This window comes from Pleurodeles waltl, chromosome 4_2 (genome assembly GCF_031143425.1).
Source record: "Pleurodeles waltl isolate 20211129_DDA chromosome 4_2, aPleWal1.hap1.20221129, whole genome shotgun sequence".
Lineage (NCBI taxonomy): Eukaryota > Metazoa > Chordata > Amphibia > Caudata > Salamandridae > Pleurodeles > Pleurodeles waltl.
Genome location: NC_090443.1, coordinates 372,652,481 through 372,671,636, shown reverse-complemented (window position 1 = coordinate 372,671,636; position 19,156 = coordinate 372,652,481). Strand labels below are relative to the sequence as shown.

At 44.0% G+C, this 19,156-nt stretch overlaps 1 protein-coding gene across 1 annotated transcript in view; it reads left to right on the top strand.

Moving 5' to 3' along the window:
• CNN3 (calponin 3) overlaps nt 1-17,970 on the top strand; it is a 164,284-nt gene extending 146,314 nt beyond the window's left edge. Inside the window, exon 7 of the mRNA XM_069231481.1 lies at nt 16,651-17,970. Coding sequence (XP_069087582.1) covers nt 16,651-16,998 — 348 coding nt within the window. The 3' untranslated portion in view covers nt 16,999-17,970. The remainder of the gene's footprint in view (nt 1-16,650) is intronic.
• Nucleotides 17,971-19,156: the final 1,186 nt, after the last annotated feature.

The window sequence follows — 19,156 nt, the reverse complement described above, 5'->3', positions numbered from 1 at the left end:
TAAGCAGAAAAGAAAGCACACACAAATGGGAGAAAAAAGCAAGACATTCTGATGCAGATCTTCCACATAACCGCAAATAGACCTATTCACAATTCAAATGCCAAAACCTCATAGGTTCTACCAACCAGAGTCATTGGGAAATGCCCTGTCAATAAAATGGTCAGAGATTTGCTTAACAACTTTCCACCAATTCCAATTGATACCAAGGGTAATCCAGAAATTCAGACAGAAGCATGCCATCCTAATTCTGATAGCCCCACAATGGGCAGGCATTGCACCCAGAGCCAAATACTCTGTGTAGAAGCATGGCTCCTGAGGAAGTACAGTTTGGTCGCCTCAACTTGCGATGGAGATTCTTAAAGAAGAAAGACAAAAAACAAGAAGAAAATGTTTCCTACACTGGTGCAACAAAGCAGGAAAACAGGCTTGGACACAGGATTCCATGGTCTGGTAGCCCAGTATCTCTCCTATGCCTCTATCAAAGTTCACCTACCAACCATTGTAGCATACACAAGAGGAATACTAGTGAGAAGGGTCTTCACCACACCAATGGTAAAACATTTGCTGGAGGAAGCAAAGAACGTAGCACCTTCATGAAACCTAAATGTATGCCTCCATGGAACCTAAATGTACGTAAATTACGATATCACCCTTTGAGCTGTTGCAAAATGCACAGCACAGATTCCTAACCTTTTAAGACTTAATTCCTCCTTGCTATCACCTTGCTATGAAGGGCTGGTGAAAATACAAGCATCACCACACAAGAACCATATCTTAGAACACATAAGGACAAAGTAGTGATGAACAACCCTAAGGTCTATACAAAAGGTGGCACTGAAGTTCCCTGTTAACCAGGCCATCCACATACTGTTTTTTTTTTTTTCCCAACGACTTAAAAGATAGGCAGAGGAGGCATTGCTCACACTAGACATCCGAAGGACAAATATGTACTGCTTGGAAATAACACAACCTATCAGGAAAGGAGAACAGTTCCTTGTTTCCTCTGCACAGGCAAGCAAGGGTTCCTCAGTCACCAAAGGAACTATTGTGAGATGGATGGTGCAAACAATAAAATACTGTCACAAGGCAGGGAGAGCAACACTTACAAGAAAGATGGGAGCTGCATTCACTGTCCTTTCTAGTGTAGCGCTAGAAGACATTTGTCCAGCTGCATGATTATCAGTATACCTTCACAAAGCATTACAGCATGGACATCCACATCATGGAGGCAGAAGTGAGAGTGCGCTGAAACATTTATTTATAAACACAAACTAAAGGGCCGAGCCTACCCACAAGAAGAACTACTGCTTTATAATCAATGCACAGCATGCAAAATGAAATATTTACTTACTGGTAGGAGTAGTTTTGCAGCTTGAAGAATTTTACTACTCCTACCAGTAAGTAACCATTTTATTTTGCTTCACTATGATTCTATTACTTAGCGCTTTGCAGTTGCCAGATAGTTGAAATACCACAATGCCAAGCATTTCTATCATTTTCTGGGAAACATTGAGATTCAAGATGACACTAAACCTGTTTTTGGACCTAGGCATAGCACACAAAACACATTACTTGCAATCTTAGCTGCTCTTAGCTTGAAGGCAGATATTGACCTGGTCAGTGCCCTGATTTTACTAGATTTGTCAGCAGCATTTAACACTGTGAATTCCAAAACTAAAGGAAATCCAAGATGCCAATGTTTATGGTAGTGTGCTCTAATAGTTTTCTTTTTTTGTCGGAAAGATAAGATCTCAAGTGGTTATGAGTGCCTTTTCCTTTTTTTTCCCCTCACAGCACCACCTTGTCACCTTATCTTTTCATATTCTGTATTTTAGGCCTCTTGCTGTTTTGATCCATCCCTTTGCCTCACATTATTATACTATTATGCCAATGACTCCCGGATTGTATTCCAAATGATTAATCGTTCTTATCATGACACTGCATTAGAAGCGGTTTGTCGACAGTTAAAAACTGATTGTGTTGTCATTGGCTTAAGCTCAGTAAGGACAAGAACAAATATTGATAACATGAGGAAAGGTTAATCTTTGGCATTGTGCTCTACAACTTGTGGACTTTGGCACTTCCCCTCAGCCAATAGACTTCGTAAAAAGCCTCGGTTTCAAATCTGACCCCATTTTTATGAGGAATCAATTTGCTTTGGTGAAAACGGCTTGCACCAATCATATGAGTAAAATTTGAGCTACACTGCTATTCCTGTCGCTGGAGAGCTGATGGTGTCCAGACTATATTAATAGATTTGGCTTAAAACAACTTTATTCCGCAGATTGCCATCAAAGTGGATAAAAACATTACTGATTACTGCAAAATTATTAAAACCAAAATGTCAGCTGCAATAAATATAATCTACATAATGTAAAATCCTAAACAAATACCTAGACATTAATTTAAGTATTGCTTTAAAGTGGTACACTTAAAAGTTTAAAAGGCTCGAAACAGGCACAAGTAATTATATAATTAATAGATCCTTATTATCTTACAGCACACATTAGAACACACTTTTTCTCCAGATCCTCCACATAGCCTGCAGAAATCAAGGGAGCGCAAAGACTTGTATCAGTTTTTAGAATTTGTAGAGCCTCTCTCTAGCCCCTGACCCCTATTCTCTGAAATAGTGGTAAAATCCATTTTTTCCCTAATACTCTGGTAAGTGGGGCAGAAAAGTATGACCTAGTGATTCTTTCGAGTTATTACTGACTGCCACTTGGCTCAGGTTCACGCCAGGATGGGCCTTACACTAGTCCTGTCTGCAATGCTGCTTAGCCCCAGATCTAGGCTCAGGGAACGTAGTTGTGTACTGATGGGAAGACCAGTCACTTGGCGCATGAAGCAGCTTTCGACTGTAACCATGGAGGGGCCTATAGCTCTACACCAAACAGGGCAGTTCTGAGGGCCTGACGATTATAAATTTAGAGTGCCGGTGATATTGGGAGCCTTTGTTCATTTTCACTATACCCACAGATGTTTGCCCTAGTTTGAGTTTGCTCTTTGCAATATGGATTTGCCTGTCAAAATGCTCAGTTATGGTAATGGCCAGATAGTATAAGGTGTGGATGTGCTCCAGAGGAGACACTCGGCATGGGACTGGAGCGAGTAGAGAGGCATTGGTTAAAGACCATATATTTAGTTAAGTCAATATTGATGTCTAGGTCCCTTACCTTCCAAAACTGGTCAAAAGCCCCATAGGTGTTTTGGAAGGGAAATGTCTGGAATTGCGACTACGTTGTTAAAGCAAGCGGAACCACTCTTGTGTTAACATCAACTCCCTTTTTCTCTGCCTTAACCACGCATATGCTGAACAACGCACATGGGTGGTTAAGGCAGAGAAAAAGGGAGAGTACATCAGGAGAGGACTCTGTCAGGTAAGTGGGGCTTAGGCTGGGTTGGTGGGTAGATTTTAGGGGTGTGGGTGGATTAAGGGGTTGGCGTAATCTTTAATTATTTTTATTTTTATTTAGGGGCGGGTTGGGTGGATCAGGGTATTTCGGGTTTTTAGGGGTGGGATCAGGGTGGTTTGTTTTTTTAGGGGCTGAGGTAAAATCAAGGTAGTTCTGGTTTTTGGGGGTGGGAGGTCGGGGTAGTTCTGATTTTTAGGGGTGGGGTCAGTTGTTTTTAGGGCAGGTGGAGGTCGGGGAAGGGTTTAGGGCTCAGGGTGGGTGGGAGGTATTGGGTAATTTTGTTTTAGGGGTGGGGGGGTCAGGGTATTTTTTGTATTAGGGGTGGGGTATTTCTGATCCTTGGGGCAGGTGGGGGGTTTGCATGCTAGAGCCACGCATGCCATTCCCACACATGTCTTTACTAGGCATGCTTTTACAACGAAAAATAATTGTAAAGGCATGAGTGGTAAAGGCATTTGTGGTAACAATGCAGACTTTGTTCCGACTGCGTTGTTCAGGCATGCGTAGGTCCAGCATTTGTTGTTCCATCATACATTCAATTTGGAAAGAAACAGTGTATCATTTGTGATCATCAGGGCAGGCACCCTGATGTTTGCAAGACGTGTGGCGTCAGACGCAAGGATCCACAAAGGTAACCAGATCGTTAACATCGTAAATAGGGTAGATGCATCTATTAACTGGTAATGGATCAGTCATCTCCCACATCTTACTTGTGTAAAGTTATTGTCGTGGAGTCTCTAAATCTTATCCAGTAGGTGTCATGGGACCCTTATGTCAGACAAAATCTGCCAGAGTGGGTCGGGGAATGAGGTCAAACGCAGAACTTAAGTCTACGAAGACCACTTAGAGGCGCCCACCCCTAAAGTCTTCTAGTGCAACAGCTGGAGTCGAAAGATCTGGTCAACAGTACTACTACGTTCTATAAGTCCGCTTGTAGTGGGGGGGGGGGGGGTCAATATTTCTTTGGCAGTCCTCCAATTTTGCAATCTGCCCTAAATTACCCCGGCCGAAAGCTTTTGGGAACTATCAATAAGGCTCATAGTTACAGGGGAGGTCGCACAAGCCCTTTTTGAAAATTGGAAAAATCTCTGCCCCAGCCCAAGTTGGTGGAATGGGGGGGGCGGGGCCCTTCATTATAGCACTGAAAATTAGAGGAAAAATAGGGGCACCAGATTTTAATCCCATCCAAAAAAGATCCCCCAATACCTTGTCATGCCCCAGTGCATATGAAGAACAATTTAACATATGGAATGTCTGATTTCCTCAGGGCTAAAGTCTGCAACATCCTTTTGGTCGCCTGGCAGTGGAGGAGGCTCGATCACCAGTTGGGTTCTATTAGAGCTGCCAATGCATGAGTTACTTAAAACCTGCACAGCGGCTTTACTCTTAGCAGTAGAGTACAATTTTGAAAAATTAGCAACCCAGTCAGACATCGTAATATGATTTTCAATAGGGCAAAAACCTTCAACACTGCCTGTAGAGACATTGCTCCAAAAAAGAGCGATGGTCACTATTTTTTGCTGTGACCATCAAACCCCTCCCCTTTCCAATGTTCCCAATCTCTTTGCTGCCTGCAGGGTGTTTTTGTGCACCCTCCTTGTTACCTGTTTCAGCTACCTGTCTTGGTGTTTGATGGCCATTCCATTTCTGCTGCACTGCCTGTTGTACCAGGTGGGCGGAGTACGTCTCTTAACTGACTGTCTTATTTCCACCTAGAAAAAGTGACTTGGTTTCAAATACAGCTGATTGTAGAGTACTAATGTTGGTCAGAACCTCCCCCTTCTCCAGTGGCAGTTCTTATAATGGTACTATCCTCATATACCATCAGCAGCTAATCTATATAGTTGTTCAACTGATATCTTGGATTGGGGCAAAGACCTCCATTTAAACCTGTGCCTATTGGTGGTCATGGTTAGTATTCTATTGAAGCGTTCATCAAGATTAGCCGGAGCATCAGCGACCAATGATATATTAAGGGCTAGCACATCATGGTTGGTGTCTTGGCAGGGTATAACAACCATATCAATTAGTTTCGGCCAAAGCCAAACATCTAGCAAAACATATTCTGACTTGTGCTCTGTGGACAGTTGAACGTCTCGTTGCCCTCCTGTAGGAGGCTGGACTGGCTTGTAGTGAGTACCAAGGGGTACTTGCACCTTGCACCAGGCCCAGTTATCCCTTATTAGTGTATAGGGTGTCTAGCAGCTTAGGCTGATAGATAATGGTAGCTTAGCAGAGCAGCTTAGGCTGAACTAGGAGACGTGTGAAGCTACTACAGTACCACTTAGTGTCATATGCACAATATCATAAGAAAACACAATACACAGTTATACTAAAAATAAAGGTACTTTATTTTTATGACAATATGCCAAAGTATCTTAGAGTGTACCCTCAGTGAGAGGATAGGAAATATACACAAGATATATATACACCAGAGCAAAAATATGCAGTATAGTCTTAGAAAACAGTGCAAACAATGTATAGTTACAATAGGATGCAATGGGGAAACATAGGGATAGGGGCAACACAAACCATATACTCCAAAAGTGGAATGTGAACCACGAATGGACCCCAAACCTATGTGACCTTGTAGAGGGTCGCTGGGACTATTAGAAAATAGTGAGAGTTAGAAAAATAACCCTCCCCAAGACCCTTAAAAGTGAGTGCAAAGTGCACTAAAGTTCCCCTAAGGACAAAAGAGTTGTGTTAGAGGAATAATGCAGGAAAGACACAAACCAGCAATGCAACAACTGTGGATTTCCAATCTAGGGTACCTGTGGAACAAGGGGACCAAGTCCAAAAGTCACAAGCAAGTCGGAGATGGGCAGATGCCCAGGAAATGCCAGCTGCGGGTGCAAAGAAGCTTCGACTGGACAGAAGAAGCTGAGGTTTCTGCAGGAACGAAAAGGGCTAGAGACTTCCCCTTTGGTGGACGGATCCCTCTCGCCATGGAGAGTCGTGCAGAAGTGTTTTCCCGCCGGAAGGACGCCAACAAGCCTTGCTACACGCAAATCGTGTGTTTGGTGTTTTTGGACGCTGCTGGGGCCCAGGAGGGACCAGGAGGTCGCACATTGGACCTGCAGAGAGAGGGGACGTCGAGCAAGACAAAGAACCCTCACTGAAGCAGGTAGCACCCGGAGAAGTGCCAGAAACAGGCACTACGAGGATGCGTGAAACGGTGCTCGCCGAAGTTGCACAAAGGAGTCCCACGTCGCCGGAGACCAACTTAGAAAGTCGTGCAATGCAGGTTAGAGTGCCGTGGACCCAGGCTTGGCTGTGCATGAAGGATTTCCGCCGGAAGTGCACAGAGGCCGGAGTAGCTGCAAAGTCGCGGTTCCCAGCAATGCAGCCCAGCGAGGTGAGGCAAGGACTTACCTCCACCAAACTTGGGCTGAAGAGTCACTGGACTGTGGGGGTCACTTGGACAGCGTCGCTGGATTCGAGGGACCTCGCTCGTCGTGCTGAGAGGAGACCCAAGGGACCGGTAATGCAGCTTTTTGGTGCCTGCGGTTGCAGGGGGAAGATTCCGTCGACCCACAGGAGATTTCTTCGGAGCTTCTGGTGCAGAGAGGAGGCAGGCTACCCCCACAGCATGCACAAGCAGGAAAACAGTCGAGAAGGCGGCAGGATCAGCGTTACAGAGTTGCAGTAGTCGTCTTTGCTACTATGTTGCAGGTTTGCAGGCTTCCAGCGCGGTCAGCGGTCGATTCCTTATCAGAAGGTGAAGAGGGAGATGCAGAGGAACTCGGCTGAGCTCATGCATTCGTTATCTAAAGTTTCCCCAGAGACAGAGACCCTAAATAGCCAGAAAAGAGGGTTTGGCTACCTAGGAGAGAGGAAAGGCTACTAACACCTGAAGGAGCCTATCAGCAGGAGTGTCTGACGTCACCTGGTGGCACTGGCCGCTCAGAGCAGTCCAGTGTGCCAGCAGCACCTCTGTCTCCAAGATGGCAGAGGTCTGGAGCACACTGGAGGAGCTCTGGACACCTCCCAGGGGAGGTGCAGGTCAGGGGAGTGGTCACTCCCCTTTCCTTTGTCCAGTTTCGCGCCAGAGCAGGGGCTAAGGGGTCCCTGAACCGGTGTAGACTGGCTTATGCAGAATTGGGCACATCTGTGCCCAACAAAGCATTTCCAGAGGCTGGGGGAGGCTACTCCTCCCCTGCCTTCACACCATTTTCCAAAGGGAGAGGGTGTCACACCCTCTCTCAGAGGAAGTTCTTTGTTCTGCCATCCTGGGCCAGGCCTGGCTGGACCCCAGGAGGGCAGCTGCCTGTCTGAGGGGTTGGCAGCAGCAGCAGCTGCAGTGAAACCCCAGGAAGGGCAGTCTGGCAGTACCAGGGTCTGTGCTACAGACCACTGGGATCATGGAATTGTACCAACAACGCCAGGATGGCATAGAGGGGGCAATTCCATGATCATAGACATGTTACATGGCCATATTCGGAGTTACCATAGTGAAGCTACATATAGGTAGCCTATATGTAGTGCACGCGTGTAATGGTGATCCCGCACTCACAAAGTTCAGGGAATTGGCTCTGAACAATGTGGGGGCACCTTGGCTAGTGCCAGGGTGCCCTCACACTAAGTAACTTTGCACCTAACCTTTACTAGGTAAAGGTTAGACATATAGGTGACTTATAAGTTACTTAAGTGCAGTGTAAAATGGCTGTGAAATAACATGGACGTTATTTCACTCAGGCTGCAGTGGCAGGCCTGTGTAAGAATTGTCAGAGCTCCCTATGGGTGGCAAAAGAAATGCTGCAGCCCATAGGGATCTCCTGGAACCCCAATACCCTGGGTACCTCAGTACCATATACTAGGGAATTATAAGGGTGTTCCAGTAAGCCAATGTAAATTGGTAAAAATGGTCACTAGCCTGTTAGTGACAATTTAAAAGTAATGAGAGAGCATAACCACTGAGGTTCTGGTTAGCAGAGCCTCAGTGAGACAGTTAGGCACCACACAGGGAACATATACATGCACACCTATGAGGACTGGGGCCCTGTGTGACAGGGTCCCAGTGACACATACATATAGGCCACAAACCTATGAGCACTGGGGTCCTGACTAGCAGGATCCCAGTGACACATAACAACCATACTGAAAACATGGTGTTTTCACTATGAGCACTGAGGCCTGGCTATCAGGATCCCAGTGAGACAGTGAAAACAGTGACAAACACCCTGACATACACTCACAAACAGGCCAAAAGTGGGGGTAACAAGGCTAGAAAGAGGCTACCTTCTCACACCTCCCTATTAGAATTGGATCTGCCATGATAGGATCCTAGACCCTGGTTCAACATAAATGCGTTTAGTTGTATAGCCAATGGGGACTTTTTTTTTTTTTTTTTTTTTTAACAGGGTGGGATCACTAACTTTTGAATGGACCAAAGGAGGTCTTCCTCAGTTAAGTAATGCTCTATGCTAACATCAAGTGGTTTGAATTGACAATTGTGGTTGTCTCCCACGATTTTTAAAACCTCCACCTTCAAGAGCTGCGGAGTGCGAGGAAAACAACTTAATTACCCTAACTCTGTTGCCTGTAGGTCTACAATATACGTTATTGACATTATAAATGTCTTTATGCAGAAAAGACATGCTAACGTCTATCAAATTGGGTGAGCCTAACTTGTTTCCTTGAATATTGCATAATACAGTAGTTTTGATCCGTATTTTGACACCCCTGATAGTCTACCTCTTCAAGTAGTAACAGCGTCCTGGGAATATGTGGTAAATCCTGCGTGGTGAAAAGGTGTGGGGTACTAGGTTTCTTGAAATGAACACACATAGGAATGAATATATGCATACTACCCTGGGCAGGCCAACTTAGACAGTAGCCCTGCCACATTCCAGGAGATCAACTTGAGAGAAGGGGCAGAATATGCCCTGTCTAGGCACCCACCCACCTGGGCAGAGTGACAGTAAGAATCAGGCACAACGGACTGATCAAGTCAATCTATATCTGCCAGGGCTTCAAAACGGTTTAATGTTGATCTCTTTAGAATCAACAGCACCTGTGTCAATGGTGCTTTGGGTGGTAAGTCCTACTTAGAAGCCCCTTGCTGCAACCAGTTACCATTCTGCAGGGCATGAAAGCCCTGCTGAGAAGAGTAACTTAAAGGTAGCAGTGTAATATTACTCTGAAAAGTAAACTGCGCTTGTAGGGGTGATCTAAATTTGACAATCAGTCTCCTTGCCCACTGACTGACATTGCACCAATCCCACCCACTTTAATAGCTTTACTCCGGTATTTCACTCCTTCTTAATGATTAATTTTAATGCACTATTCATTACACTCCTCAGCTAGTGATGATTGACTCCTCCCTGCTTCATCTGCACCGCTCTTTCTTAAGTTATCTCACTGCCCATACAGGTGCACATCATCTTTAAAATGTTGTGAATTGGCCATAGTCATGTCAGCTGTTGCAGATATTTTGCTTGTTGTCTCCCCAGATAATGTTCAAATACATAAACACCCTCTGTGCACCATATGCCTCTGCATGTTCATGTTTTGAAGGCTCACACTTGGTAGGAATGCTTTTTCTGTGCTGGCCCCTGTGCAATGGAGTGATTTTATCCTCATATTTTATACTAATATGCCTCAACCTTGGTTTATAAAGCACTGAACACTGTACTATCGCAATGTATTGCTCTTACACTTTTGCTCTTCTATTCTTAGCTGGGACTGACCACCTTTCTTGTGGAGAAATGCCATAGTTATATTAGGAGTTTTCCTTATGCCTCTTTTGCAGTTCATTTTCTTTCCTGGTTTGAAGACGTCTACTGTAAAACTGGCATCTAAAGGTGTTACCGGAAAACATCAATGTAATAGTGTGTTCGATGGCGTGTGTAGCTGCAGATACACATGCTGTGCACAGTCCGCCATCTGGTGTTGGGCTCGGAGTGTTACAAGTTGTTTTTCTTCGAAGAAGTCTTTTAGAGTCACGAGACCATGGACTCCTCCCATTTCGAGTCCATTGCGCATGGGCGTCGACTCCATCTTAGATTGTTTTTTTTCCGCCATCGGGTTCGGACGTGTTCCTTTTCGCTCCGTGTTTCGGGTCGGAAAGTTAGTTAGAATCTCGGAAAAAAACGTCGGTATTGTTTGCGTTCGGTATCGGGTTAGTTAGAACAAATCGACACCGAATTCTGAAGAGCTCCAGTGGCCCTTCGGGTTTTCTTCGATCCCCCGTCGGGGCCTGGTCGGCCCGGCCACGTGCGACTTCAAGGCTCATGGAACGGACCCCATTCCGCTTCTGCCCAAAATGCCATCACAAGTATCCGTATACGGATCACCATCTGGTCTGTAACTTGTGCTTGTCCCCCGAGCACAAGGAGGATACTTGTGAAGCCTGTCGAGCGTTTCGGTCGAGGAAGAAGCTGAGAGACCGAAGAGCCAGGAGACTGCAAATGGCGTCCACGCCGACAGGTCAAGAACGCTTCGAGGAGGAAGAAGAAGCTTTCTCCATCCGCGAGTTGGATTCTGAAGAAACACACCAAACTGGGAGTAAGACGTCGAAAAGCAAGACTCACGAGAAGTCCACAAAAGCCCAGGGGACGCCACCGCCAACAGGCCATGGCTTAACCCGAAAACTAGGTGACCCATCCAAGGCACCGAAAAAGGGCACGCTGGTGTCGAAGTCATCCGACTCCGGTCGAGATACCGCCACACAGCAACCTCGGAGCCGAGACAGCGGCTCCGAGAAACTTCGGCACAGAGACAGCGGCACCGAAGAATTTCGGCACCGAGACACCACGCCGAAAACAAAGAAGGTTTCTTCGGAGCCTAAAAAGACTTCCGAAAAGGTTTCGGTTCCGAAACAGCCAGCCTCGGAGCCGAAAACTAGTTCCTATACAGAGGAACATGGATTAACCTCCCAATTACACAGATTTGGAGAGGAGCTTCAAGCTGTAGAGCCTGACTACACACAAAGAAGGCTTCATATTCATGAGGACACAGGGAAGATAACCACTCTTCCCCCAATCAAAATAAAAAGGAAACTTGCCTTTCAACAAAAGGACAAGCAACCACATGCAAAGGTGGCAAGGAAAACAACCCCACCACCGTCTCCACCACCATCAATACATGCATCACCAGCAACCACTCCACCACTGATGCACTCACCAGCTCATACCACAGTGAGTCAGGATGATCCCGATGCATGGGACCACTACGATGCTCCAGTGTCTGACAATAGCCCAGACTCTTATCCTACAAAACCGTCACCACCTGAGGACAGTACATCCTATACACAGGTGGTCGCAAGGGCAGCCGAGTTTCACAATGTCTCCTTACATTCTGAACCAATTGAGGATGACTTTCTCTTTAACACCCTATCCTCCACCCATAGCCAGTATCAATGCCTTCCCATGCTCCCAGGAATGCTAAGACATTCAAAACAAATTTTTCAGGATCCAGTTAAAGGCAGAGCCATAACTCCAAGGGTGGAGAAAAAATATAAGCCACCGCCCACAGATCCAATATATATTACAACACAACTAACACCAGACTCAGTAGTTGTGGGGGCAGCTCGTAAGAGAGCCAACTCTCATACCTCAGGCGACGCACCACCTCCAGACAAGGAGAGCCGCAAATTTGATGCCGTGGGAAAAAGGGATGCAGCACAAGCAGCAAATCAGTGGCGTATTGCCAATTCACAAGCACTTTTGGCAAGATACGACAGGGCTCACTGGGATGAAATGCAACATTTCATCGAACACTTACCCAAGGAGTTCCAAAAAAGAGCGCAACAGGTGGTGGAAGAGGGACAAAGTATCTCAAATAATCAGATACGGTCTTCCATGGATGCAGCAGATACAGCTGCAAGGACAATAAACACTGCAGTCACAATACGAAGGCACGTATGGCCTCGCACTTCTGGGTTCAAACCGGAAATCCAGCAGGCTGTGCTCAATATGCCGTTTAATGAACAACAATTGTTTGGGCCGGAGGTAGACACTGCCATCGAAAAACTCAAAAAGGACACCGATACAGCCAAAGCCATGGGCGCACTCTACTCCCCGCAGAGCAGAGGCACATTTCGGAAAACACCTTTTAGGGGAGGGTTTCGAGGTCAACCCACAGAAACCACAACCTCACAAACAAGGCCTACCTACCAGGGTCAATATCAAAGGGGAGGTTTTCGGGGGCAATTTAGAGGGGGCCAATTCCCAAAAAATAGAGAAATTCCAAGGCCCCAAAACCCCTCAAAATAAGCAGTGACTCACAAGTCACACACCCCCATCACATAACACCTGTGGGGGGAAGACTAAGCCAATTTTACAAACTTTGGGAGGAAATAACAACAGACACTTGGGTCTTAGCAATTATCCAGCATGGTTATTGCATAGAATTTCGCCAATTCCCTCCAAACGTCCCACCGAAAACACACAATATGTCAAAACAACATATAAATCTTCTAGGACTAGAAGTTCAAGCATTGCTACAAAAGGACGCAATAGAATTAGTTCCAATTCAACAGAAAAACACAGGAGTTTACTCACTGTACTTTCTAATACCCAAAAAGGACAAAACTCTGAGACCAATACTAGATCTCAGAACACTAAATTACCTACATCAAATCAGACCACTTTCACATGGTCACGTTACAAGACATAATCCCACTGCTCAAACAGCAAGACTACATGACAACATTAGATCTAAAAGATGCGTATTTCCATATACCAATACATCCTTCACACAGGAAATACCTAAGGTTCGTATTCCAAGGACTACATTACCAATTCAAAGTGTTGCCATTCGGAATAACAGCTGCGCCAAGAGTTTTTACAAAATGCCTGGCGGTAGTAGCTGCACATATCAGAAGGCAGCAAATACATGTGTTCCCGTACTTAGACGACTGGTTAATCAAAACCAACACGCTAAGACAATGTTCACAGCACACAAACTACGTCATACAGACCCTTCACAGGCTAGGTTTCTCGATCAACTACGCGAAGTCACACCTTTTGCTGTGTCAAACACAGCAATACTTAGGAGCGACAATCAACACAGCAAAAGGGATTGCCACTCCAAGTCCACAAAGGGTTCAAACATTTCACAAGGTAATACAGGCCATGTATCCAACACAAAAGATACAAGTCAAAATGGTAATGAAACTCCTAGGCATGATGTCTTCATGCATAGCCATTGTCCCAAACGCAAGATTGCACATGCGGCCCTTACAACAGTGCCTAGCATCACAATGGTCACAAGCACAGGGTCAACTTCTAGATCTGGTGTTGATAGACCGCCAAACATACATCTTGCTTCTATGGTGGAACAGTACAAATTTAAACAGAGGGCGGCCTTTCCAAGACCCACTGCCACAATACGTCATAACGACGGATGCTTCCATGACAGGGTGGGGAGCACACCTCAATCAACACAGCATCCAAGGACAATGGGACATACATCAAAGGCAGTTTCACATAAATCACTTAGAACTGTTAGCAGGATTTCTAGCGCTGAAAGCATTTCAACCCATAATAACCCACAAATACATTCTTGTCAAAACAGACAACATGACAACAATGTATTATCTAAACAAACAAGGAGGGACACATTCGACATAGTTGTGCCTCCTAACACAAAAAATATGGCATTGGGCGATTCACAACCACATTCGCCTAATAGCACAATTTATTCCAGGGATTCAGAACCAGTTGGCAGACAATCTCTCTCGATTACCAACAACAAACCCACGAATGGGAAATTCACCCCCAAATACTAAACGATTACTTTCAAATTTGGGGAACACCTCAAATAGATCTATTTGCAACAAAAGAAAACTCAAAATGACAAAACTTCGCATCCAGGTACCCACAAGATCAATCCCAAGGCAATGCACTATGGATGAACTGGTCAGGGATATTTGCGTACGCTTTTCCCCCTCTCCCTCTCCCTCTCCTTCTCCTTCCATATCTAGTAAACAGGTTGAGTCAAAACAAACTCATACTAATAGCACCAACATGGGCAAGGCAACCTTGGTACACAACACTACTAGACCTTTCAGTAGTACCTCATGTCAAACTACCCAACAGACCAGATCTGTTAACACAACACAAACAACAGATCCGACATCCAAATCCAGCATTGTTGAATCTAGCAATTTGGCTCCTGAAATCCTAGAATTCGGGCACTTAGACCTCACACAGGAATGTATGGAGGTCATAAAACAAGCTAGAAAACCTACCACTAGACACTGCTATGCAAATAAGTGGAAAAGATTTGTTTATTACTGCCATAATAATCAAATTCAACCTTTACACGCATCTGCAAAAGAAATAGTAGGATACTTACTACATTTGCAAAAATCTAACCTAGCTTTCTCTTCCATTAAAATACATCTTACGGCAATTTCGGCTTACCTACAAATTACACACTCAATTTCATTGTTTAGGATACCAGTCATAAAGGCGTTTATGGAAGGCCTAAAGAGAATTATACCACCAAGAACACCACCAGTTCCTTCATGGAACCTCAACATTGTCCTGACACGACTCATGGGTCCACCTTTTGAGCCCATGCACTCTTGTGAAATGCAATACTTAACGTGGAAAGTTGCATTTTTAAGTGCCATCACATCTCTAAGAAGAGTGAGTGAGATTCAAGCATTTACCATTCAAGAACCATTTATTCAAATACACAAAAATAAAGTTTTTCTACGGACCAATCCTACATTTTTACCAAAAGTAATTTCACCGTTCCACCTAAATCAAACGGTAGAATTACCAGTGTTCTTTCCACAGCCAGATTCTGTAGCCGAAAGAGCACTACATACATTAGACATCAAAAGAGCACTAATGTACTACATTGACAGAACAAAACTAATTCGAAAGACAAAACAATTATTTGTTGCCTTTCAAAAACCTCATACAGGAAATCCAATTTCAAAACAAGGCATTGCTAGATGGATAGTTAGGTGCATTCAAACCTGCTATCTTAAAGCTAAAAGAGAACTGCCTATTACACCAAAGGCACACTCAACCAGAAAGAAAGGTGCTACCATGGCCTTTCTAGGAAATATTCCAATGAACGAAATATGTAAGGCAGCAACATGGTCTACGCCTCATACATTTACCAAGCACTAATGTGTAGATGTGCTAACTGCACAACAAGCAACAGTAGGTCAAGCTGTATTAAGAACATTATTTCAAACTACTTCAACTCCTACAGGCTGAACCACCGCTTTTGGGGAGATAACTGCTTACTAGTCTATGCACAGCATGTGTATCTGCAGCTACACATGCCATCGAACGGAAAATGTCACTTACCCAGTGTACATCTGTTCGTGGCATTAGTCGCTGCAGATTCACATGCGCCCACCCGCCTCCCCGGGAGCCTGTAGCCGTTTAGAAGTAGATCTTAAACATTTGTACATTTGTAAATATATTACTTAAAACTTTATTATGTACATACGCATTCACTCCATTGCATGGGCGCTATTACTAGCATACACAACTCCTACCTCACCCTCTGCGGGCAAAACAATCTAAGATGGAGTCGACGCCCATGCGCAATGGACTCGAAATGGGAGGAGTCCCTCGGTCTCGTGACTCGAAAAGACTTCTTCGAAGAAAAACAACTTGTAACACTCCGAGCCCAACACCAGATGGCGGACTGTGCACAGCATGTGAATCTGCAGCGACTAATGCCACGAACAGATGTACACTGGGTAAGTGACATTTTCCTTTCCAGACACAACTAATTACGTTTCTGGAATGTAGAACTTTGCATCTCTCGTCTGCTGTGTCTTAGCACTAGCCCATGTATTTAAAATCTGTGTGCTTTCGTTTCCCACAGACTGGATGTTTCTTCGAATAGAGCCATCAAGATCATTTTGTGAAATGCGCTTCCGTTTGCTCATTGAGGCGCTTAATAAAGGCTGGGTGCTTGGCCTGCAAGGCCTGCTTTCTTCTTCCAACGGTTTTTAGCTCTTGTGGTCTGTATTCAGAAGGCATTAGGTTTCTTCATTTAGAACATGACCAGGAGATACTGTCCATTATATATTCTGGGTGTGTGATCTGATGCCGTCTTGTTACGGCCTAACCAACATGCACTCTGGTATAGGCATTTAATAACATAAAGTTGTTTCAAAATGTTTTGCTTTATAGGAGTTGATGGGGTTGAAGATGGATTATTGATGATGGCTTGGCTTTAGACTTTTGTTTTGTCACCTACATTTCTTGGTTAGTCTTTACTCTTAAATCTGTTCCTTTACCTTCCGTAGGCCGGCATGTCTGCACCAGGAACCAGGCGAGATATCTACGACCAGAAGGGGATTTTACAACCAATAGACAACTCCACTATTTCACTGCAAATGGGCACCAACAAAGTAGCGTCCCAAAAAGGAATGAGTGTATATGGCCTTGGTCGGCAAGTGTACGACCCCAAGTACTGCGCTGCACCTACAGAACCAGTCATTCACAACGGAAGCCAGGGGACTGGAACGAATGGGTCTGAAATCAGTGATAGCGATTATCAGGCTGAGTACCCTGATGATTATCCGGGCGAGTATCCAGATGACTACCCAAGGGATTATCACGGCCAGTACAGTGACCAAGGCATTGATTATTAGATGTGCATGGATTAATCAGTATTAGTTCTTATTTTATTCAATGAAGACCAATGTAGCCTTGTACTTCTTACCTGCCTTCCTTACACACTATAATGCTTAACATACTCCAAGAAATATTGCATTCCATACATTCCCTTTTCCTGCCTCTTTTTTTAATGAACCTATAGTTGCCTTTGGTGCTGCAAGGTTTATTTTTTTTATTCAGCAGCATAATCAATAAATGCATACAAAGTCAAACAGGAACGTTTCGGCGGGTGAATTCTTTGTATAGCCAACTAAACTTTTTTTCTTTTTTTTGCAACTGTTTCATACAAATTTTAAAAACTTTATTTTTTGAGTCTTGATACGTTTTAGAATCTGGTTTCCAGATTAAATGTTTTTAATGTTCCTTATGTATTTAGATTTTGATCCACAGACTAAATTTTAAGCTGTGCTGGAATTTAGTAAACTAAAGACTGCTAAAATGTAAATTGCAAAGTTGAAGTATGTAATTGCTCTTTTGAACTTGTTTTTAACCACTATCTGTAACCTGGCCAAATCTAACCAGATGTGGAATATAGGAAGCGTGTACAACATTATCTGATCTAAATTTCGACAGTGCATTTACCTATTGTATGTGCCATATTTTAGCCTTGCAAGTTTACTTTTTACTGTATTTATTGCCACACATTTTGCATACACTGCTTTGTTTTTTTTTTCTCCTATGAATAAATGTTGCTTTGTCCCCACCAAAATGGACTTTCAACTTTTTTGTTTTTTCGGAAATTGTTTCCACTACAGATTATTTTATAGCTCTTGATGACTTCTGAATCTCAGAAGGAAACGCAGGACTGTAATTTGATGTAGTGATTCTAGGAAAGCTACATACACCGGATTGAAAGATGCAAAATCATGTATGCAGTTTATCGCAGAAAACCTCGAATTCTGTTATGCTGACTTAAATAAAAGTGGAACTTGGTTTTAGAATTGAAATATGAGATCAAACTGGTCCCGTTTTTTTTTGCAAAGCACAACTTCCTTTAATCGGAGTCTGATTTCATATTGTGACTATGGCAGCATAATCTCTGTTGAGGGGGCTTTTTTGAATTCACAAATTAATGTTCGATTGTTAACTGCATCTTTGGGTATCTTGGCCACAAAGTAATAGTTCTGACTGAACATTTCCTCTTAGCTTTTGTTACAACAGATATCACATACATTCAGGAGATCAGGGTGGCTGCTGCCCTATCAGTTTTCTACGCTTAAAGGGAATCTTTCAAGTCGGCGCATTCTTCCTGATTGATATTGATCTGAAGTGGAATTCTAACCTGTAGGCCTACACAAAATTAAATTGTTACCTTTCTGTAATTCCGTTTAACACAAATGACATGAAATGACACACATGCCAAAGGGGTGGTTCAATCAGAAAATAGTTATGCGAACTTGTCTCCTTGCCAGTTACTTTGATTGTGATGTGACCTCGCTTTCAGTTTTTACACTCGATATCTCAAGGCCCATTTGAGTAATTTACACATGATTTTGCATAACGTTCGAGACATTTCAAGCATTTCAGGAGTTCAAATATATGATTTTGCCCAGTCCACACTATGGCAGGAATAGGCTCACTTTCAGCACCTGGATACCCTCAATGTGGCAAGCAGTATTCTACAAATCTACCTTAAAACTGTTCAAAATCTCTTGTTTCAGATGTGTCGCCCTACTTATCTAGTTTAAGTTGCTCTACAAAAGAGGTAAAACACATTATCTGGTTTTTTTTTCTGGTTTCCCTCACATGCATGAACAGATTTCCTGATTAGAAACACTGCTTGCCAGACAGCATGTGCAGAAACCAATTTTGTGTAATCCCGACACCACTATGGAAGCAGTGGAAAGAGGTTAATTGCAGAAGTCACTGGGCCCACCAGAATCTGGGCTGCCAGCCACCTCCAGAGATTTGGCAGAGAAGACAACTTTAAAACAACTTGCAAAGGATCTACTATAATTGGGGGCCCACCGCCATTTCATGACCGGGCTAGGTGGGTGACAAAGTAATGGGCAAAAGGTTCATTTAAAACTGCATATCCTAGCTCCTCAGTATCTAAGGAGACTTATGCACCCGCCTCAGTAGCCCTTTCACACCATTTACTGTGCATGCAGCAGACCAGTGGAAAGTGCCAAC